At 24.9% G+C, this 26,611-nt stretch overlaps 1 protein-coding gene across 1 annotated transcript; it reads right to left on the reverse strand.

Moving 5' to 3' along the window:
- Positions 1 to 17,291: 17,291 nt before the first annotated feature.
- On the reverse strand, positions 17,292 to 19,865 carry LOC113559178 (glycerol kinase-like). Its single transcript, XM_026964809.1, has 3 exons — positions 19,280 to 19,865; positions 18,090 to 18,599; positions 17,292 to 17,824 (listed from the first exon to the last, which is right to left on the reverse strand). Exons 1-3 carry the CDS (start codon positions 19,863 to 19,865, stop codon positions 17,292 to 17,294), a joined length of 1,629 nt encoding a protein of 542 aa, XP_026820610.1.
- Between the last annotated feature and the right edge of the window lie 6,746 nt (positions 19,866 to 26,611).

The following is a 26,611-nucleotide window of genomic DNA, read 5'->3' on the forward strand; positions in this document are numbered from 1 at the left end:
CAGCCACACGATCCACAGAATGTCCTACATTGTTCGTGTGCGCCGTATTTTTCGGATTTGAGTATAATACCGAAAATGATGACTATAAATTATATAATATCACCGCCAAACGAAACAGCTTATATCATAATATAAAATTAAGTATATTATTACATTGTATACCTATGTGGCTATACGTGTGTACAAAACGCATGTATTGTGCTCGTACCGTATCTCGAGATTTGTACACTGCAATTACATTTTAATCCATCATATCATCATTATCCTGGAAGATACATTGTGTACAGCATTATTATAATATTGTTATAACAATAATAATAATAATATTCTAATTATCATCGTATCTATTGAGGTTGGAGCACCGTGCCGGTGTTACGTACATTTCGATTAATAATAATATAATAGTATTATTGTTCAGGTAATAATAATTACTGTACAGTTGCGTTTTGGGAAATGTATGGTTTTTTGTGTACTTTAAAAAAAAAAAACGGATATTAAATCATCTCCAAACTATTGTTTATTTTACAATGTATATGCACAGCGAGAACTAATTATACGATAGTAACTTTAAAAGTTAGTCACACTATTACACAAAAACGTGCGAACAAGACCACATACATCTGCTGTATGATAACCAATAGTTCATAAACTGGGGTTACTATAGCGCAGAAATGTAATGTAATGTTATACTAAACTGTGTAACTAACTAGTAACTGCATGCATCAGTATATTATGCATGAATAATTAATTAGATTAGCGTTGTTGTTTTTTTAACAAAATTATTGTACGCCGTCAAACGTCTCGTAATTTCCTTACAGAAGTTTTGAGTTAGAAATAACTGAGAAGTGGATTATCAAAGATATAAAGTAAATGCTAATCAATTGTGTATTGAATAAAAATGTTTTACATAGCATTTGGGTTTGAAAAAAAAAAACGATTTCAAAAACTAATAAAAATAATTACCTGAGCTGTGTTGTGTTCTATTCAATTACATTTTCAATCTCCTTGCATTTTGAGACCTATAGCTACAACATAACACCTTCCCTCGTTGTGTACATACGCTTTTTGACACGTATAAAACCGCAATCTAAAATATCGATTCGCGACTGCGAATTTTTCTTGGAAGGGTGGTTATTCTTATACATATTGTATGAAGCACACACACACACATCCACTAAAACGCGCCTCTTTGAGCTCATAAGCTTGCTCAAAGTTTACAACGAATAAAACCATTTGTGTTGTTTTTTTATTTTTAACAATAAACAAGAAAAATTATTATTATGTTTTAGCAATAATCATATATTTTTTACGCTGGAATAGCAATATAAAATCGAGATTCATTGATGTCTTCAACCAAGGTAGAGAATAGTACACGAACATCATTGCAAATAATACGCTTACAGTATACTATACGTTAACTTTACGTACCTATATAATATTATACAAGCTTATGTCAAACATCGACTTCTAACAACTTTTGCAACATTTTTGTTGGTCCCTTATGTTACCATGAAAATATTTAAATTTGGTACACATTTGTTATATTATTTTTGTTTGAAAAATTTATATATTATGTGTTAAGATTAAGTTTCATAAAAGTTCGGATATAAACAATATTTTAAAGGGCATATTGATTATTTTTACTTATGATTGAATCCATTAATAAGGTTTCAAACACTGTTTAATTACACAACTAACCTATTATTTGGTATATTATAAATGATTCGATTCTATTAAATGGCTTATAACGTACTATAATAATATGTAAATTGATTTTGCGTTTAATCATTGTATTGTGATTAACTGTAGGTAGGTTACCTACTTGTAAATAAAAATGACTGCGTATAGTTGAAAAAATCTGTGATGTATTTGGCGAGTATAAAAATATGAAATGTTTCATATGACGATATGAAAAAAGTACTTTTTGTTTGCGTGTTTACTAAGAAACAACAATAAATATTCTATTCCAGGATATAGTAACCACCATGATTTTTTTTCTCTATTGTTGCGTGCAATAACAACTAACAACCATATATTTTCCAATTCGTCTGTTATTAGATTCTAACAATGATAGTATATCTAAACTTGAAATATGTAATAATAATAAAAAAAAAAAAAAAAAAACAAAATGAATCTATTTATTATACCTGTTTTAATACTGACAATATAAGTATATGTACAAAAATCAAGTAAAAATCATTTTTAAAATATTTATAGAATTTAAATAAAATATTTAAATGCAAAATAAATGAAACGCGAATATTACTAAAAGAAAAAAAAACATTTACAACCATGTGTCGTGATATTATGTATTTTAAATTTTTCCATTGAATAACAGTAATAAATCGAATCTAAGTAATATTAATAATAATAATAAGCTATGTAAGTTTTTTTTAAATTAAATTTTTAATAGATTTTTGCAATGAACTCGACTTAACACACACAAACATATAAAAAAGAATGTTATTAAATTAAATTATGTCATTATTGGTATTGACATAACACGTGGTTTTTCACAAATTAGCGAGATTTTAAAAGTGATAAAAAAAAGTGTAAAACGAAAATTAATTACTAAATAACTTAATAAAGATAATTTTTCTTGCGGTTTTATTATGATGAGTTAGAGTTGAAGAACTTAAGTTTGAAAAATTGTAAGTCATGCAAAATAATTCTTATCATTGTGCTAAACTAAAACCGTCAAGAACTTAAGTATATTATATAATATGTATACTTTAATTAAATCATTAGTGTATTGATGTTTTGGTTTTAAAATTGTATATATAGTCAGATGCCATTGACTATAAATTCATTAAAATAAGAATTTTAAATGTTTAAGTATGAAATGATATGCCTTTAAATATATTATATGATTAATAATTATTGATTACTTTTCACAAATCTATGAAAAAAAAAAAATGTAAAATTATTTCAAATCCAAAATAATGTACACAATAATAAATTATACAAAAAAATAATAAATTTAAAAAATGTAACTAAGTGTAATTAAAAACTATTTGATCATTGTAATATTTATTGTCATAGGTAAAACTCAATGGGACGTGAAAACACGAGGATATTTTTTTGAGTTATATAATTGCAGCTTGTAGATAATTTAAAATTTAATAAAAGTAATATAATACAGTATAAATGATACTTATTATATTATTATGATGATGATTATTAAAATACTAATTATTTAATAAATACAATGTTTTTGGAAACAACTGAAGCAACCTACTATAATATCGGTAGTAAAATAATTTACTTAGATAAAAATATCAAAAATCACATCATGAAATGTATTAAATGATATAGACTCAAGGCTGACAGACCGTTTCCGCTCAGAAAAGTTTTTCGTATAATAAAATGATATTTTTTTGAATTTAACACATCCAAACCGGTGATACACTGGACACCTACTAACTCTACAGCAGAGCTATGTACACTTTCTCACTTTTATTTTCAATAACAAGTAATTTATAAATAAATTGATATAATTTTATCTAACAATATAATCATAAAATATTTTAAGTTATCAATAAAAAAAATTTGAAGATAATTATTTTTACAAAATAATATGAAAAAAATTACATTTTGTATATTAATAGTTTTAGTAAATTTGTTTTTGTTAAACGCATAATACCTATTAATCTCCAATACTCTTAATACATTTATATACGACCATATTAAAAATTTAAGAGAACCTATTTATCATAATATAATATGGTTGAATTATTATTCAGGATTATATTAACACAAATTAGTTTATCTACTGAGTACTTAGTTAGTAAAATGTTTATACTTAGTAAAATTAAGTGATATTTTATCAATAAATGACTATTATAACGATAATTCTAATTCTAATTAACTTAATTTATTATAATCTTGTTTGTTGAAAGATGTTTCAATTTTTTTTTTATTATTATCATTATTAATAGTATTTTACAAAAATTCAGTTGAATGTAAATGAATTATTGTCAACTTTTTGAATTTGAATCAATACTATGAGTATTAAAGATAATTTTATTAAAGTGTGTTTTTTATAGAAAGCAGACAAATTTAATTGGAATATTTTTGTTGTCTTCTGTTTTACTACTTTTTTATTGAACAACCTTAATGTATTTTATTTTTTTATTATTAAATTTGCAACCATAAAAACTGTAAATTGAAACTTAGGAGAAAAATGATTGTCTCACTTCATATCAGCACTTAAGCCCAACATAAGTAACCCAATAACCAATAACCAATAATGGTCTTTTTATAATTGTAAAAATTGATAAAGAAAACATAATCTTACACACACATAGCATAACTAATTTATGTAGCAGATTTATCAATTAATTTTTGATTAATATTAGAGCGGATTGATATATTATCGAATTTTTAGAAAAGAATATAAACTGCGCTCGTTTGAGAAGTGGTATGTTATAATGAGTTATAAATACTTGAATAATTTTAAATTCATATAACTGGTTTTAAAATAAACATATAAAAACAATTCTTCACCTTCACTTGAGTACTGTTTATATTCTTCTGAAAATTCGATAATATATAAATTTTCTTCAATATTCACTATACATAAACTGTAAAAAGAATCCGGTAGGTTGATTTACTATGTTACAAACATAAAAAAAAATGCGGGTTAACGTCCTCTAAAGTTTTTTTTCGGGTGTCGCGAATTGTATTTATACGGAATATTCAAAAATTTAACAGTTTTATTTTTAAATTTGAGATCTAAAATCAATCCAAAAATTATTAGCCGCTAACGAAGTATTTATATGAATAGTATACTATCAAAACGATTCAGACGATAGGTATGCATACATTTAAATTTTACATAATAATTAATATACGATTTCCTAGTGTTCTAATATATTACACTTAAAAAGTATGTTTAATGTCTATGGTGAATTCAAGTAAATTTACGAGTATACTATGCATGTTAAAATTGTCTTATCATATGTATCACTAAAATGAATTACTACTTACTTATGCATAGCTATATAATCAAAATGTATATAACCAATTTAATTTATTTAATTTTGTTAAGCAATTAATTATACTTAAACAATATATAATGTTTTAATTTAGAAGTAGGTAAATAAGCAATAATATTTATGAAGTATTTAATGTTTAATATACATTTTTCTATCTTTGTACAATAATTTTTATAAACATATAAAAAATAGATTACTTTTTCAATATTTCATAATATAACATTAATTTTTAATTTTTTTCAAAAAACCATGCCTACAAAATCTCAAATTTTCCAATAGCATAAATAAATGTTTTATAGAAAGTGTTTGGTTTTATAATAAAGTGGATACGAGTTAACAAATTTTAGCCAAATTCTATTGAAAAGAAAATCGTAATTTATTGCTTTATAGTTTGTTTCCATCACATTAATAATAATTTTAATAGTTCTCAATAAACCTTTTCAAACCATCACGTACTACAAAAAGCACCTACAATTTTAGTTGACTTAGTTCTTTTTTTTATGTTTATATTTTTATTATAGCTAAACTTTAAGGAAAAGGAACGTGTTTGATTAACCGCCGACGCTTTAAACTAAATTAATTTAAAGGGTGGAGAAAAGGAAAAGAAATTGAAACTGACAAGTAAACAGAATGTTATACTTCGTCCAACAGATAAATAAAGTGTACTAATGAAATTAATAGCCCGCCTATAACAAAATGTAATCGAAAACCTTAATTTTCAAACACTACTATAATTAAAGTATAAATTTAATTTAATTAATTATTAGGTGATAATTAACAACTAATTTCTTCGAGATTGTTGAATAATAATATAATCTATGCAACAATAATAACTATATGCTAAATAAAAAATTAATTATATGTTCAAAATATTTGCCACCTCTCAATATTATAACAACTTAGCCATATAATATGTTTACAAAACAAATCTAAAACTATTAGTTTATAAAACATTGTCAAAATATATGACAATAGACTATACTTCAGACGTTGCAGCTTCTAGATGTAGTCTTATATAATAAAGTCGACATTTATTTTAAATGACAAGACATTTTTCAGCGCCACTAATTAAACTCACTTCAACCTAGAGGAATTAATTAAACTTTAATAATTAAATATCAATTGTATTTAAATGTAAATATTTATATACATTATGGGTTTCAAAAAGTATTTAGATAAAGTACACACTTGGTTCACCAATTTACGTAATTAAAAACAATAAATCTGAATAATTAAATAAACTTTAAAACATTTGCATTTTTTATATTATATTTTATCAAAATTAATAATGAAGACTAGTATAAATGTTGTATGTTAATAAAATATATTCAAGTAACAGAAAAAAATTGAATCAAATTTATTATAGAAGAAATAATAGTATTCATTCTTCTTTTTATTACCTACGTATTGTTGTGTGATTAAATTTACTCAAAAATAGTCATAAACATAGAGAATGGTAAATCTTTTTGAACGATTTCTGGTTAAAATCTCAAAATAAATTCACAACTACCAAATTGTTACGGTTTTCATTTTGAAGAACGAACACTATCCTATATTATTGGAGTGCAAAAATAATGAAATTTCCTGTAATATGATATATTATTATTAATTTCTGTATGTATTGGTTGACTAAAGGCTAAAAAATGTAAATTCAATATTTGGTCATCATATTTATGTTTATATTTTCTAAATTGACTACACTGTACTATACACATATTTCTAATACAGTTAATTCTATATTTATTTTATTACTACACTTATTTATTAATTAATTAAAAGAAAATTATAATCGGAATTTCAATCATTATAAAACCAAATATTCTTACTTCAACCCAATACAAATAATATATATCTATTTATTACAATTTATCGTGATGAAACAACTCGAGGATACGTCATAAAGTCGCGGTGTTTAATGCATATTAATATTTATTGAAATTGCAATAGCACAGCATAATGTGCTAAAGCATTTAAAAATAATAAATAAAAAATACATATATTTGTAACCAAAACATCAATTTAATGCGTATGTTGTATTGAACGGACGATCGAATCGAAATTATGTCTGTAAAGCATAAAAATTACGACACGATTCTGACTATAGTGTATAGATAGCTGCAGATAGTTGTGGTTAGGTCTGTAGTGGCAGTGATGGGGTGGCGTATATTATTGTATTAGCCGGTGCGGTCGTATTATTATTATTATTATTATTATTACGAGTATATCGGGTAGGTATGCGTTTTTATTCTTTATTTTGAGGTTCGTTACACTATTTTCTCTCTTTAATGCACACCGAGCGAAACACGTCAACCGAGTGGTTCGTGGATTGGATAGGAATAATGTTTTTGGGATTCCGAGCACTGTTTACACGGGCATCAGTCGTATATGGGGGGAAACGAACGACACGAGTGCCATATTGATTTTTTTGAAATTATGTGTAATTTGATTACTTCTCCTATATGACTTTACACTGACGACGTCTTTGATGTTCTATTATAATGCACCACACAAGTGTTCTGTTCCACTTGGCATGCATACTCTACACACATATTATAAATATAAATGTATTTTTTAACTTATTTTAAACATATTCTATCCGCCAATGTAATATTTACAATCACAACGAGCATATAAATGGGGCGGGGGGGGCAGTTAAAATGTGCCGCGAACCTTGATATACTCGCAAACTAAAAAATCAGCCATTCATTATAAATGGTCAAGTTAAGATCGCGTTCGCGGAGGAAGGTTTTTTAAGATTTAAGCCTATAAACAAACGATGATGCACCTAGTAAATCTTCCAACAGGATGTACTGAAATAGCGTTAGAGCCAACAGCGAATATTTGGGGATTATAATGGTTTGATAACCAGAAGCGAATATTTATATACCTATGTATAGATCCTATAAACCTTATTAATATTATAATACATAGCAGTGATAACACTGTCGAGTAACTTCAGTTTTCGGTATTGGAAAATCGTGTTACTTTATTTATTATTATAAACCGGTGAATTAATAATTTATAACTATTACATTTTATGTTAAGCATTTGAAAATAATTAGTAATAAAAACCGATTTACTTTACGTATAGGTATATACATTGTATAATAATTTTTGTATTATTTACTTATAAATAAAATGTTTCTTTTAGAGTGAAATCGATCATATTGTTATTGATCTCGGAGAAACCGAATCAAATATATATTATTATATAATGTATTATAATGCTCATAGTGTGTATGTGTGTTGTGTTTTTAACGTTTCTTTCGCAAATGCGCGATATTATATATATATATATATTGTGTACTGAAAATGATTCGGCCTAAGATATACGCGTAACAAAAGGTAAATTTAACAGTTTTCGTTAATTAAACTTTCGGTGCTCATTAACCGTTATCCGAAATTTAAATGAGCATATCCCGCGGGTGTGGTAAAGAAAATTTATTCTTTGAGAGTTTATATTAAAAAGGGGCATACAATGAAAATCTTGCTTCAAGTTTCTGGCCAAAAGTTTACGACCAAATCAAAAAAAATTAAAAATACAGTTTTTTTTTTCTTCATAATAATCGCATCTGAGGGTTATTCTGTAACCCGTAAAATATTTTATACGTTCACGGTGTTTACAATTAATGGTTTACAATGAAAAAATAATTATTTTAAGCCCTCCAAATTGAATTCTTATTCTCTCATCTCCTAGGTGATGGTGGCGTTGGTATAATTCATTTTTAACTAATTGATAAGTAAATCGAATTATATCCATTGAATAAAATAATTGTCAAATAAATGTTTTGATGCTAGATAGCTTTAAAATCCGATTTTTTATTGTGTGTTTTTAATTAAATTGCACTACTCCATTTTTTACCCTTTGCCACAAAGATTCATTTGAATTAAACAATTTCAAATTAAATTAAGAACACGATTATTGCAAAGATAAATTATTATTTATTGTCTAAACATATCGTTTACCAATTGCTATTATCATTATTAAATATTATTATGTTTCGATATTTTGAATTAATTTGTAATCATAACATTCAGTTAGTTTTGTATAGGTACACATTTTAAAATACTTTATTCAAATAACATATTTAATAATCACCTATTAAATTTCAAACAAACATTGTACATAGTGATTCACCAAACATACTTCTCCCCATTTTTTATTTTTATAATGAAATCATTTAAATTCTAATTTTTGCAATTTTATGATATACTTAGTTATAGACCACATTTTTAATTGTTTAGATTATTTACAATTCAGAGGAGTTTAATACTCTATTAAATTGTAAAATAATTCCATGGCGATACCAACTTCTATTTTCAAATTACATTTTTATCATCTAGTTAATATTATACGCCTATGTTTTCTGTATACATTAATATCGAATCAAAATTTAGAATTTAGATCATTTGAAATCACTTGAAACTTCACGGGTATAATTTAACGAAATCAATTCCTAAACTATTTCAATATCATAATGTACGGTCAATAATATAATTGACAGTTAGCACACATTAATAAGTGCTATACTAACAATTCACTGAACGAAGAAAAACTTATTAGAATATTTATTTTAAAAAGTTATTCTCAATAGTTTGTAATTAGTTCCTCCATACATCAAGTTTAATGAATTGTATGTAACCACATTATTTATATTATAATACCTACCTATGTAACTGCGTGTTTGTTTGTGTAATTTATAATTAATTTATAGTGATTTATATAATTATAAAGTTGAGCTTTAATAATCTCAGTAATACTAAAAAATTACAAGAATAAAAAATATCACATAACGAATATTATTTACAACGAACTGAGATTGTAAATTGTATAAGCTTAACAAACATCGAATTCTATAATCCGATAATTTATATCAAATGCGTCGCAATAATATACACAATAATACATCTATTTATAACTACATTAAGTAAAGACAGATACAATTTTATATTGGTGACTTGAAAATTCAAATAGTCAATTAAAATAATTTTATTATAAATTATCTAATTCTAAAGATTATTATTCAAAATTACGAGTCATGTATAATATATACAATAGATTTTCAAACCATTTATTGTATATTAGGGTAATCTCCAGCAGGTGATATTAAAAATATTACCTACATTCATTTTATACTCCATTACTGCAATTATAGAAAACATAAGTGTAATTATACGTTTACGATTTTTGAGCATATAAAGGAACGTAAATGCATTGATTATTATTTAATAATAAAAATACTACAGAATAATAGCACTGAACACGTATTTTTTTGTTCTTTTTCTTCTTTAATCATAATTTGTATTACTCAAAACATAATATTATAATTTGTTAAATTAAACTTTCAAAGTAGATGCTCTAAAATTTAAATTTCTATGCATAAATTTTTTTTAAATTTAAATTTTAAATTACCATTATACTTTACTTATATATCTATTAGTATATTTAATTTTTACAGCTACCTAATGTAAAATATTATTTTACCTGTTAATTGTATGCACTAAATTACCGTACAATTATTATGCACTTATATTTTATGCAATGCACTCAATGACAGAAAATTATGCACTAAATATTAACATTATTCCAAACTAAACTCAAAATTATTTTCATTACTTGAACGGTACAAATCAATAATATACATAAAATATTAATAAAACGCCAAACCAAACGTGCACAAAACAAGTTATGTATGCATCAATGTCTAAAATGTGCAATAATATGCAAAATACAACTTTGTATTGAGAAGGGTAATGTCCTGAATCAAATTTATATCTCACTTATTTTGAATTTAAAATAAAATTCATTGATATGCAAAATAATCAAAATCACAGCCTGATAACTAATGCTTTATTACGTATATTTTGGTGGCCAAAGATAAGTCTTATTTTTATGTAAGTTACACAACAGTAAACTCGTATATGTATATATACTTACTCAATAACTATTAAATACAGTATAAAAATGATGAAAAATAAAAAATACGAATAATTATAATAGTATTTAAAAGGATTGAAGATCTTGTGAAAATTTAAGGATAACATTTTATAATATTAGACAAATCATTTACGTATGGTAAGGAAAAGGACATATTTTATGTATACATTTTTAGTATTCGATGCTTTAATTTGTCAGGAAAATAAATGTTATAAGTACATATAGTTTTGTGTTCTTATATTTTATTAAGTATATATTATAACTAGTATAAGATTTAAGAATATTATTTTATAGAGAAATAAGAATCTTTTTTAGAAACTTTTCAAAATCTTACCAATCATTATAATATATAGTCAAACTTTGTTGATTATTTATTTGAAATTACATAATATAAGTAATGAACTATGAATCAAATTTTATTATTAATAAAACATATATACGAAATCAAATAATTCAACATAGAAAAGTTCTACAATTAATGCTATTAGCTATTTATTTCTTAAATACAGAGCACTCGTATTCCATAGAAACAAAATTCGTACAATCATTATATTATTTCCCATCTGGAAGAAAGTGAGTTTAATATAATATTTTAAGAGTTTCAAACTTAATTATTAGGTAGGTATCTGTTTATTTGATTAATAATAATGTACAGCTGGCAAAATAATAAAAACACTGATGATTTAGGAACCAATGGTATTCAAGAAAATGTATTAATGTAAAATTGTAAACGAATGAAAACTTTTATAAACACACAACTACTACTATCGACCATTTCATATCCAAGGAGAACAAAGAAAGTATTGGTTTTGTATTGATGTTATTTTCCTGTGAGTCTGTCATCACGTTTTAGAGCATCTCAATTGCTTTAAGGGTGATCTCTGGTAACAAATTTGATATAGTTAGTACTTTGAGAAGAGATAGAAAAAGTAAGAAATTCTCAGGTTTTTTTTTTACAATTCTACGGAAACCAAAATAATAATGAAAATTGAGAATATTTACGCAACATCAATTTTTGACCAAACCATTTTTTCTTTTGTGTGTGTTTAGTTCTGAAATAAAAACTTGTAACCTTAAATTTTCACAAAATATTTTTATTCAGTTTTTTGGTATTAAAAATAATTACAGCTATTTAAAGATTTATTTAACAAATAAGTATTGTGCTTAATTTTTTTTTTTTTTTTTTGATTTATGTTGATCAAATTTGTGTTTTGTCTGTAAAAAAAAATAGAATTTATATAAGATAGTACTTTGTATGGTTTTATTTCAGTAACTAAAAATATATTTAAAAAAAATAAGTTTACCTAAATTTTCAACATTTTTTTTATAATTTTTTATCAAAAATTATTATTTGGGTCGAAATTCTTGAAAACCTAATACAAGATCTCACAAACATTTTTCATTATACATTACTATTAAAAATACATAGATACAATTTGTTTATATGCCTTTGACGTTAGAATTTCAACGAAATTCGTCGAAGTTACAATAAATTGTTAATTATTTTGTAATAGTTGAAAATGTAGAAATTTTCTCTTTATATCTAATTTTTGAAAATTTAATACAAAATTCTTCATATGTTGCTTAGGAACTTAGTTTTATTATATTATTATGAATTTCACTATACTATTATGATATTTTTGATTTATTTTAAGAAATTATCTAATTTTACTATAAATCTATTTTAAATTTTTTATGGTTTTTACAGAAAGATGTTATAAAATTTTTAGTTATAAATGTAAGTTGCTATAATATGGTATAAATATATTATTATCATAATTAAATATTAACTATATAATAAATTTAATTTCTTCGGAAAGTTGTTTATTCATCTAATATGCCATTAAAAGTAAATTAAAAGACTTTAATAGCTATATCAAAAAACGTACCACAAAATTGACTTGGTGATATAGACTGACAGACTGTCTCCGCTCAGAATCATTTTCTTATACAATGATGTACCATTCAATTAAAATTAAATAGGTACACCTATAACAGTGACCCACTCAATACCTAATATACAACAGAGTTGTACCCATTTGACTTTTTTTTTTTTATATTTTCAATATGCATTTGAAATTAAAAAATTAACAATATAAAATATTAAACGAAAAATTATAATATTTTTTTTTAAATTATTTTTAATACGTTTTAATATGTTATTTTCCAAAATATCTAAGTTAATTTTGTGCAATATTATATCACAAAACTTTACAAACAAATGAATGGTATATTATAATTGAATTATAAGTAATATAAGTCATACACTCATACCTATTCAATGTTTTTTTTTTTTTGTTTTTCAATGTTTTTTTACCAAATAACGAAAAACGAATTTGAATGTAATAATTATAATATAATATAAACTTTCTTTAGACATATATACTGACCCACTTGATTTCTTTATATCCAATCGTTTTTTAATAAATTAAACATTGAATTTAAATATATTACATCCAACTACTAAATGACACTTTAAACTTTCTATACTTTCACCAAAAGCGAGTATTTCTTAACTTCTACTTGTTACTTGTTAATACAAATAATAATGATATTAATACAATTTTCTTTTTATTTAAAGTTTATTTTATTTTGTAAAATCTTAAATATTCAAAATGTATATGTGTATATGAAAAGAAACTGTAAAGATCGCTTTTCTATTTGGAAAGTTTGGTTGTATCTCGTCATTGAGTAGGTTACTGTAATGGATGTGTTAAATTTGAATAAATCATTCCATACAAAATATATTCTAAGCGATGACAGATAGGACGTATTTTAGTATTTATATAATTATGAGTGATTTATTTTTCTACTAGTAATACGTTAAGTTGATAAATTACTATTTTTTAACGAAAATAACGCACAATATACTACATAATAATAACAAACACTTAATATATCATATTGTGTTATTGTTAATATTTTAACCGACGTAATTTTTATTATTATCCGTTATCAAATAATCAACTTAAACCATACAATGCAAATATGACTTTACATGCAGTAAAGGGTTAAAACTGTTAAAAGGTGTAAATAGATTTGAACATTTTAAACGCCTAAATATAATTCAAAATTTGCTATTAAAAATAGTTATTTCTAATAGCTATCGAATGTGAAAATCAAACTATTTGTACTACGCCTATAGGTGATGACGTCAGAAAATGTTTGTACAAATCGTTATAAAATCAATACATTCAATGCTCAAAATTTCATTACTCAGAATTTAAAACAAAAAAGTTAACAACTTTACATATAATATAAGCCACTTTTCAGTAATATTTTTGAACCAAGGATAAATGTGTTAATTAATCGATTTTTCTAATTAGCGATTAGTTTTATTTATTAATCTTTACTTATACGCGCATACTATAAAAAAAAATATATTATTAAAAAAAAAAATTATTAAAGTATTTTTTACATATTAAATAAATCATATCGTTTATATTTTACAACAGTTTATATAATTTTATATGTTAATTAAAATATGTATCGATCGATAACTGTTTTCTTGCATCGAAAAATTTGATGGCTGTGCTTTCATAAGAGCAATGCTGCTCAAAGCCACATTACACATTTCTTCTTTTGTGAAAACCTCTGCAAAATCAAAATGTGAGTTCACATCAATCCAATCTCCATACACTTCTCTCAAGAGATCGACTTGTTTTTCAGGGAGAATGTTTGAGTTGGTCACCTGTTTTGTACCCACTACGAAGAAAACAATATCGAATTGTCTTCGTACATACTATTAATTCCATACTTATCTTACTAAACGAATAGCATCAAGAATGTTTTTTTTGCTATATCGTCAGCCTTAATTGTTGCAAATAACCGACTTGTTGTTTCAATAATTTGATTGATTTTCAATACGGCCGGTCCGTCCGAGACATTTCATTTCAATAACGCGATTGTATCAACTATCCGTGTTTCTAATAGGCGGCTTCTACTGTATATATAAAATGAATGTAAAAAGACCAAACTATTTTTAAAATTATATCATGTCTAAAAAATTATGTCTAAATATAAATATTTAGTTAAACTTTCAAGTATCTATAATCTATGGTTATTAATTTTCTAATTAATTATAAGAAAATCCATCAAGTTGAAAATTTTTGTTGATAATCCAGTTTTTATTTCCTAATTATTTTTTAAAAGTACTTAAAATATTATTAACTCGCAGTGTCATAACTAGATACAATGTGCTACTAGATAAAAATATTCAATGCATTATACTTAATCACAGGTAATTATAACTAGTATTATACTATTTATACTTATTACTTGACCTAGTTTTATGAAAAAAATTATTTCTAATAATAGATTTTGCCATTTTTAATCGTATACAAATTAATTATTTTATTTTTCTAGTCCAATTATTGCGTCTGAATTATATCGTGTACTTATTAATAATATATTTTAAAGTATAGTAAAATATTTAAACTAAAATAGATACTATAAACTATGCACAATATGCATGGGATTTAAGTAACAATATAAACGCACTAAAACGTCTAGAACACTGAACTGACAATATTTAAGTAACATGGGTATATTAGGTATAATAATGATATAAAATTATTATTATTAACGTCAAAACTATCCACTAAGAATATTAATTTTTTTTAACTTAGGTTATACATGTGTTTTGACAAATATACAATAATATTACCTATACATTTAAAACCTAATATAATAAGACCATTTCATATCAATAAATATATTTTTTAAGCATTCAAAAATATAAATGCTTAATATTTATATTAGTTGAAATTTTCACATTCCCCCTCTCTACATTTCATTAAACTAATAAAAATTGCTATTATGTTCTGCCAAGTGTTTTTACAATCTATTGACACTTTCTTCATCTGAAAATTACGTACTAATGGTTGTAAAATATACACGTGAGTAGGTATGTTTTATTTAAAAATAATAATGATGGAATTTTGTCTTGTATACAATTACAACGTATATCAACCTATATGCTAGCACTTATTTTTGATTATTATATCGTTTCATATTAATAATATATTATATAAGACGATTTATGTAAGTAATTTTTTTATAAATAGCAATGATTTTCACTTAACTTAGCTTCGAATAGTTTGACGATAAAATAAATTATTATATAAATTAGTATCTAAACACGTGGACTTTTACCAAAGTTCGAATCTATGATGTGTAATCACGAGTAGTATAAATATTAAACATTATAATATTATAATAAACTGTAGAAATATTAATAAACGTCAACTGAACAACTCATTCCTAATGTTTTTATAAACTATAATTTTCTGAATTATCAACATTTCCAGTATATTTTAAATATTATTATTAATTATTTTCAATATTACTATTATTTACTTGATAATATACTCTACATAGAAATAAGTAAACAATTATAGTAAAAAAATGATTTTCAAATCAAGATTATAATTTTTTAAATATTAGTTCTATAATTTTATGTGTAAAAAAATCTTGGCCATTTCGGAATCAAGTATTCATATTTGTAGATTTGAATATTTTTCATTAAATACCAAAAATATATTTAGGTGTAAAAACATTATAAAATCGTATCAAAAATGATAAAAACGTAAATATATGTCATCAGGTGGTCGGTTTTAGGATCTGTAAGATGCATTGCGTAGCATGTCGGTTTATTGTAGTGGAAGTAAAATATGTTACCTAGAAGGTTAAAACATACATAATATACTGTCCATAGTGCACACTTCACTGGCAAAAGTTATTTCGTTGTTGTCTTTACCGGTTGTGGAGATTATTTCTCTCGGTGTAATGACTACAATAATATCACAGTAAATAAACAACTGTAGTTCATTTTGTTCTATTTTATTTTTACATTGCGTAAAACAAAATCATATTATTTCTAAATAATATTTATACACAGTTGAAAAATGAAATTTTTTGTTAGTATTTCTCTGAAAATAGAGAAGAAATGTACCTGCTATTTTTGTAACAGACCACATTTAATTAATCAAATTATAATTACAATCACCTTAAATACATAAAGATAATCCAAATTGAAATTTTAAGTCATGTTTTTTTTTTTAATCAAATTTAGCAGTTTCTGTAATCCTAAATCAAAACCACGAAAACCATAAACTAAAAACATATTGAAGGAATCTCAGTTTATGCGTGATTTTAACACTGTTGTATTCAGGATAAATATTTAAATACCATTAATTATGATTTTGGTATCAAATTCATAAATTTAATACAGTGCACTATAATTGACTACAATGTGAAGTAAAATGAGTTTAAAACACAATTCGTACACATAATATGTTCTATGCAGATAAAAATATATTTTTTAAAAACCCTAACATTTATAATGTACACGTCATTTATTTTTTAAATAACAAATAACCTCCCAAGAAAATTACTCCACTTGTAATAGACACTATCGTCCAAAAATGATTCAATGTGTTATTATAATCAATCCAGTCATAACTTCTCCGCAGAGCTCTTTTCCAATCAAATATCCGATTTTTCCGTTCTTCGACCGTTATTTTTGGATGATAAATTAAACCAATGTCTTCTGGCATACACAAAGCGTTCCAGACGTTAATTTCAGGTGCATAACCAGCTGCCATAGCTGCACCCAATGCAGCCATATTTTTGAACTTGGCTATTTCAATTTCAGTGTTCGTTATGTCAGATAGGTATTGCATGATCAATACATCATCTGACAAGTCACCATCAATTTTTATTTTGTTTATAGACATATTTAAGTCGTCATTTAAAGCTTCAACAATATCTTGAGTTTGAAAACACACAGATTCAATAGCTGCTTTTAATATATCCTCATTAATAGTATATTCATTAGCTCCAACTAGAATACTCCGAGCTTCATGCCTCCAATGCGGAGCATACAAACCTAAATAATAATTTAATTTTAACATTTCCACACCAAGAACGTAATTATAAATTATGATGTTTTAATTCGAATTAATAAAGAACGTTGAAAATAATGTGAAAAAATAAATATAAAATGTTACACATAAATAAGTGTTTTTAAACTTCTTTTTTTATAATTCTAAATATTTTAACTTCATTTAATTTTAATTATTTCGAATTAAACGAATTAATGTAACAAATCATTGTATAACCTTGTTTTTTTTTAAATAAAAAACAATTGTTACCATTAAATGCAGGTACCAAGTATACTTCATTTTTTAATTTGTCTTTTTTCTTAAAAGCCAAGCATTCTGTTTCTTTGACATTCAAACATTCTTTTACCCATTCTATGGTATACCCTACTGATGCAATTGGACCTTCTAATGCAAATATCGGTCTCGAATCCAATCGATACGCAATAGTTGTGAGTAATCCATTTCTGGAGAACACTTTATCTTCGCCAGTGATCGTGAAAATCGAACCATTTTTATCGAGTATTCCTTTCGTAAGACCACGTCGAAAGCATTTTTGACCGATTAAAGCGGCTTGGCAGTTTCCAATAATACAAGATATTGGCGTATTATTGAGGTATCCTCCAGAAATATTTCCATACACTTCGGAACTGGTTTTTATTTTCGGAAGACATTTTGCAGAAATACCGAAAAATTTTAATAATGGTTTATCCCAATCCAATGTATTAATGTTCATTAAAAATGTGTGCGATGCGTTTGAAGAATCAGTGGCAAACACCCCACCTGAAAATGAAAATAATAAATAGTATTTTCATGTCAGCCAAATCGAATACGAAAAACGCATTATAAAACTTAAGTAAAAGGTATAATATTCGTATTCTTGTAGACTTTTCCACGACAATGAGAATCTGCAAATACGGGCTCGTCTTCGATGTACGCAATAGGCGCATTCGTATAAAGTTTGTTGTACTGTATTATTGGATGTTTATTATGTACCTACGCAGTGTTATAATATTATAGTCACGATAAAAGGGGGGTCACGACCTCAAAAATAATATTATACAATTTTTACTTACGACATTAAAATATAATTCAGTAGGTAGGTATTTAAAACTTGTATACACGGTAGTACTAGATATAATTTTTAAAAAAATATATTTTTCACACGAATATACTACGAAAAAAGAAGAATTGTTTCAAATTGTATTTTAATAAATATATCAGAATTAGTTAATTCATTGTTCACTCAAATGTAACTTATTGGACAGTTTAATTCGATTGTACTTATTCGTAAAATGTATAATATAGTTAATTAACTATTTAATTAAATATAAATCTAATTTGAGTAATTTTACCCTCCCCTCAATACTACTTAAGCGCAAGGTCTACTTCACCGTTCGCCTTATATATAATATATAAAGGCGCAAATTGATAACGAAAATTCATAAAATATAGTAAATCACCGTCCTTGCCACCAGTCATGTTCCACAACAGCCAAGTATCTATCGTACCAAAGTAACAGTCGCCGATCCGATAGGCCGACATCACCTTTACGTTGTTGCTCAGTAACCACTTGATTTTGAACGCGCTGAAGTAAGGGCTGAACGGCAGGCCGCACACTTTCTGAAACCGGTACTTGTCGTTAGTCTTCAAGTACTCGTCCACCATTGCGGCCGTCCGGTTATCCGACCACAGTATCGCATTGCAAAGCGGTTCGCCGGTACGTCTGTTCCACGCCACCACGGAACCTCGTTGGTTAGCTATACCCACAGCGACTACGCGCACACCCGTCACCATTCCACCCGGGCACGTTGTGTTTGAGATGCATTCCTGTACGGCGCTCAGGATCACTATCGGGTCCTGTTCAGACCATCCTTCCCCCGACGACTCTGCGTCCTTGATAATAACATGATGGGACTTTACCACATCGCTACAATTGGCCTTGAATGCGTAAAATCCTACGTAATTCGTATTCACCACTATCGCACCGACCAACGATACTTTTGCTTTTTCTGCGTTGAACACGTTATACAATCGCGATAAATTCATATTATTTTTGCAAAAATTTAGTGGGCAGTATAGAATATTAAAAACAGTTTAAAAGAATTACTATTATACTTTTATTCTACTCATATAATACTATATTAGTAGAATTAAAATTTAACAAAGTATTAATATATATTATGCATAATATATGTTAAAACAATAAAGAAAAAAACTGTGTTTACATAATTGAGTCGTATTTGTATGGATACCGATTTTTATTGTTGCGTTAGTAATAAGTAAATAATGTGATGAGCTTTTTTCAAATGATCAATAATGATGTTTATATTATACATTTTAAAGTTATTAACTCTGTATACATCAAATACAAATTTAAAACTAAAATATAAAGGTTTTCAAAATAATTTACAAATTAATAGTAAAGATCGTGGTTGAGAGTTGATGATGTTTTATATCATCAATAACTACACCTGATAAATTATCATAACAATGTATCCATTAGAAAATTTAAATGTAATTTTAAGATTACTAATGAGGTTTAAAGTTAATTACATGCGATAATTCATTGCATCATAAAGTGTAATATATTAATGCAAGAAAGAAATGTTATTTCCTTTATTAATTTGCAATTCCTTCAAAATCAAAACATAACAATAATTTTTGTTAATTTTTTTTTTTATAATCTGGAGATTCACTTCTTGATAGTAGTTTTTTACTGTACCTTGTCATTTAATAGGTTTCTGTAATATATGTGTTCAATTTGAATTACATTTTCAATGATGACTCCAACTACAGTGTACGAAAAATGATTTTGAGTAAAGATACAGCTATAACAGCACCTATGTATTTCTAAGAATATTAGTTTATAATATATTTATATCAAAATAAGTATTTTCTTGATTCAGTAAGCTAAAAAATTAAGTTAATACAAATTACTAGAAGAGTACTGTGAATAGCCCAGTATGGTCTGTATAAGAAATAACTAAACGTAAATTTAATTATTTATAAAATGTATTTAAGTAAGTATAGAAAATAATAATATATGAATATATTATGTAATAATAAGAAAGTCAAATCCTTATGGTTTATATTTTTTATAAGCTACCGTAAAATAAAAAAGGTCTACCTAGAAAAATTGTTTATTAAAATTTCAACTTCATAAATCAACAAAAAAAAAAAAATTGTTTGCCTATATATATTCAATATTTTATAATTTACTATAAAAATAACTTTTATAGAACTTTTAGTTACATTTTTAAGGTATTTTACTAAGAAGAAATTATAAGTCAATGTTTACAGCGTTTTTTTTTTTTTATAAATTCAGTCATTAGAATTTTATATTTTAATTATTTTTTAATTTTTTTAACGAAATTCTTACTTTTTTACCAATTAGAACAAAATGTAAAAATAATGTATTTAAATATAGGTTTTGCATATTTTCACCAACTTAAATAAAATACACTCTTAATGCTATCACGCTGTGTATAATATATATCAATTAACAATAGCTAGGTATGTAATTTAAATGAATTATAGTAGATGTATTTATAAAGTAAAAATAAACATGAAAAATATTTTTTCCCTGTCGTATAACATATTATTATAGGACCATGATTATATTTAATATGCATAAACAACAGAAACTTTGGATTCATTTATCCCCTAGTGCTCAATTTATTTATTTTTATTAACTTAGAAAAATGTAATATTTTTATTATTACTGCCAAGTTCTTAAAATATAATAATAAATAAATACTACTTGAATGATATTTCGTGTCTCCGTGTACATCGTTTCAGTTACAACAATGTTGACAATCATTTTTTTTTTCCAATGCAAATGGAGCATGATTTTTACCTAAACATGGCAGTTTAGAAAGTCATTGCTATTAAAAAAAAATTAAAAGTTTATAATTAATAAAATATCTACTAATCAATACAAGGTGAATATTGTCAACTGTGTTACATTTGCAACTTACATTTAACAACTATTTTTTTTGCAAATTACAGTAAAACCTCGATTAGCCGTCTTAAATTAGACCAAGAGAGTGGCGGATAAAAGGAAAAATGTATTTTCATATTTATAATTATTATACCTAATAATATATTCCTTTTAATATTATAGAATTTATTAAAGTATATTGTGATGATAATTTAAAATAATTTTAAAGTATTAGTTATTTAAATTTGATTATATGCTAGCTTTTCTCGTAGATATTTTTTTTTATTTTTTACAAGTACATGTTTATCCATAATACAGGTATGCAGTATTCTATTTATAATTTATGGTTCATTATTATAACAGTAAGTGGTGTATAACAAAAATTGATGGATAAAAGAATGACGAATAATTGGGTGTTTACTGTACTTAGTAAATATTTGTTTAGGAGTAACTGGTAAATAAAAGATTTAAGATATTTTAATATTAATCTATTATACTTTTGAGTAAAAACAATTTGTCGTAATGAACGGATAAATGGAATTCCTTATTCTACAATCTTAAATTTGTTTTGAAGTTAAAAAATTATAATAATGAAGATACACAAACATAACAGCAAAAAATCAATGGTATCGGATTCATCGAAATTCGCATCTTATTTTGGAATATAAGATATAAGATGTATAAGATTTATATAATATCATATTTTATTAGTTCAAAAAACTTAGTCAAGATTACAATTTAAATTTCATATTTGTACTATTATTATTATTTGTTTAATTCTTATTATTTTACCGCGAATAAAATATGAAAACAATTTTAAATGACATATATTATATTTAGTTGTATTAGAAAGTCATTATATTATTATAAATCAAATTCTGTAGATAAATATTTATATTTCATAATATAATAATATATAGTATCATATGTGTTCCATTATTGAAATATGTTATTAAATCTATACATACAATAATCAAAATAATAATTATTTATTTTTTTATTAGGAATTTTGATATACATTATATATTTAGAATTCAGATGCATTTTTTAAAGAAACTTTCAATTTGTATTTAAAATGTGAATTTGTAGTCTTAGAGTCTTAGACATACTACTTATTTATAATCTGTATGAATTATTATGTATTGAGTAACTTGTCTAATCCTACCAAATGTTTTAGTTAAGTTTACATCAATTTCACAAGATGTGAAGACTAAAAAATTAAAAATACCTTTGACATTAATCTATCTAATACAAAACTTTAATATTGAGTAAATAGTGACAAGTGAGTGATGAAACAATATTTTGTTATTTTTCTTAATACATTTAAAAGTAAAGTTTTACATTTTATGTTTGACGATCATCCATCAACTATTTGATGGATAACAAAAAATACTGACTTATCACGAATTACGGTTGATTTTAAGATATATACTCGTGTTGATAAACAATTTTCAGATAGACAGTTCGATTTAAAATTGTATTTCAATAATTCTATTAATCAGAACAATAAATTCGAATTAGACACAACATCTATAATACCTATTAACACCAATAATTATAATTATAACACAAAATATTACGGACAATGAATGTATTGATTTATTTGACTGTCTTTATCTGTTGTCAACGTGATTTTTACTTTCTTTTGACTATATGGTTTTGAAATTGTTTATACTAAAAATTAGTACTTACGAACTCAACTCACTTTATCCTCTAACGGGAAACTGATTTAAATATTTGTATCAATAAGCTTCATTGTTATTTCTAGAGGATCATCGAAGTTGGAGTTGAAGAATTTTAAGTTACCGATCAAGTTTTTGTATGATTTGATGCAGGTAAATTCACATCTAGAAGAGAATCATAGGTATTTGTAATAATGCTCCTAAGTTTTAATGTATTATTTAAAAACTTAAATATTATCATTATCAATAAAACTATTATTATTTGGTGTGTTATTCAAATTATTATTCATAGAGTATGTGAAATTATTATCTTATTTAATTTCAAAAATATTAATAATATAGATTCGATAAAATTATTTATTAGCTGTATTAGTGGTATTCGAGGTTGAAAACTCAGATTATTATTTCTTTTCTTTAGTTTTTTTAAACGAATCTGTATGAGGTTTAAAATTAACACTAAGATTCAATTTTCCGAATTTTAGCCCTACAAAATGGTAAATTCCACTAAATGGTAACAGCATTAGACAACTTTTAATTAATTAATAAAATACGATAACTTCAATGTAATGAACTGGCCGATAAGAATACTATTAATGGCGAGAGGTAAGTTTCAACTGCACAAAATATTTATATAAATATTTTCTATACATAATAATATAATATAATTTACTTTAAAAATATTAGCTCTTTTTGATCCATAAATATATAAATATAATATATACAATTGAAATATTCCACTTTATAAGTTTTTTATAGTAATATATGATTTATTTTTGCAGTTGTATTTTATATTACATTTCAAAAAAAAAAGTCATGATTTTTAAGTGTTTGTACATATAGTTTGATTTTACGAACATTTAAAAACTATACTGTAACTAAAAATACATCACATATTTAACTTGAACGCCTAAAGATTAAAAATGTAGATAACACAAAGTTCCTCATAAGTTTGTTTTAAAGTATTTAAAAATATTTAGGTATCTACACATTCTTCTATTCTTTATATTCATTTGAAGTTCAAATTTTGACAAAGTTGGATAGGTATTTAAAAAAAAAACTTTTTTGTTGGAATAGACTTAAAACTTTTTTCCATTACGTGCCTATATTATTATTTTCTATTGACATTTTAAAATGAAATTTTCAAAATATTAAAACTTATTTTAAGATATTTATAATTATTAACGTTATTTTGTACAGTAATTCGGCATTGGCTTATAACTTATAAGTCAGTATATTAATAACATATTATGATATGCATTAAAATATTATAAACAATATAATATTTCTGTGTTATTTTGGGCAAAAATTAATTAAATCTATCGTACCTATTATAATAATATAAAAATAAATTTAAAAAATAGTGATATAAATATATTATAAATTATTTTTAGACGTAGTCTGGTAAACCGTTTCCGCTCTGAACCGTTTTTTATATACAAGTTATACAATAATTTATCAATTAAATATAAAATTCAAAATAATATTTTTGTTGTTACTTATTCAAGTATAATGTAAGTGTTCACGAAACCTATACTATACCGAGTTTCTCAGATTTTACAATCATAACTTACACGAATAATGTGCCTACTATTAGTATTTATTTGAATTGAATAAAATTATAAAACATAAAATAGGTATATTAATATCAGCTAAAAAGTGTCTTATATTTTTTCTATTAAGTATACGATAAACGAGTAGGCAATCTGAAATCAGAAATCAGTCTTAAATAACTTATGTAGCTGCTATCATAAGCTTTAGTTGCGTATTGCGCATTATTAAATACACGAGTCGTTCATTATATATTATAAACTGTCGTTTTCGAAGCAATTCGTCGTCCGTATAAATGTAAATATCTATTGTGAATCAATCAAATTTAAGTACATATCTACCCATATTAATCCACAAATACAACACCTGTGAAAACCACATTTGTACATGCTTTATATGTATATATAATTTATTAGGTATATGCATATGTATTACGTACAAAGGAACCGCAAGCTTATCAGATTAATGTGGCAGAAATTGGTGAGTAAATAATATAAAGTTACGCAAAATATTAAAATTATAGATAAATATTATATTATTATAAAAATATTACGCCGTTATTATAACTGTTTAGTCGGATCGATAATCGAATCGTTATTTATTTGGTAAGCACGTATTATATTATATTTTATTTTGGTGTAAGGAGTTATTACATAAACATTTAAAAACAAATTTTTATTGACGTCATGCACTAAAAAATATAGAAAATATAACATTGACTTATATATTAGATTCGTTGTTCCATGCCTGCGTCTATTTTTTTTTTTTTTTTTTTATTGAATAAAGAGAAGCGTCTTGAAAGGTTTTTTTCGTAAATTATTAGATTATGTAATTCAGTTTAAGATAATAATATGAGTAGTTACTTAAAAGCTACTTACATGATGTTATAAATGTAATAACGCATTGTGTTTCAAGTTATACTGCACGTTTCATATATTATTTACATCAAATTTTCATATTACATTTTTCGAAAGCAAAATATTATGTATTGGTATTAATGGGTTATACACAATATGCAATTTATTCATATCGCTGTTATTTTTTCGTCATAGCTAGTTGTATTTAATTTTTAATGTTATTATTGATTCGTGCAATTTTTTTTTAATCTATATAATATTTAGATAAATGATCATAATTTATTAAAATTACAAATAATCCATCAATAAATGTACACAGTACCCTTTTAAGGACGTATGGAAAAACTCAATAAATTGAACACTTTAAGTACGTTAGTACGGCTTGGGCGTAGCGAAGGTGGGGCAGGGGGGGGGGCAAGTGCCCTCCCCATGCATTTTAAACTAAATTATATTTCTTACACCTTATAAATTGAATTTTAATGATTTAAAATTGACCATGTCACTACCCCCCCCCTGATCGAAATTCTAGCTACGCCCATGTAATACGGTATACATTTTAGAACGTTATTAAATATCAACAAAACGCATAAGTACCAAATCGGACACAACTGTGGCGAGGATCACTTATAAACTTAAATTGAATACAATAATGGAATTTACAATATGTAAAATGAAATGCGACATGTGTCGATGGTTTGACGTGCGTTGTACAGGGTACAGCCAGAACGGTTGTTCGCGCGACGGCCGCGTCGTTGTCAACGTCCG

The sequence above is a fragment of the Rhopalosiphum maidis genome, chromosome 4 (assembly GCF_003676215.2).
Source record: "Rhopalosiphum maidis isolate BTI-1 chromosome 4, ASM367621v3, whole genome shotgun sequence".
Taxonomy (NCBI): Eukaryota; Metazoa; Arthropoda; class Insecta; order Hemiptera; family Aphididae; genus Rhopalosiphum; species Rhopalosiphum maidis.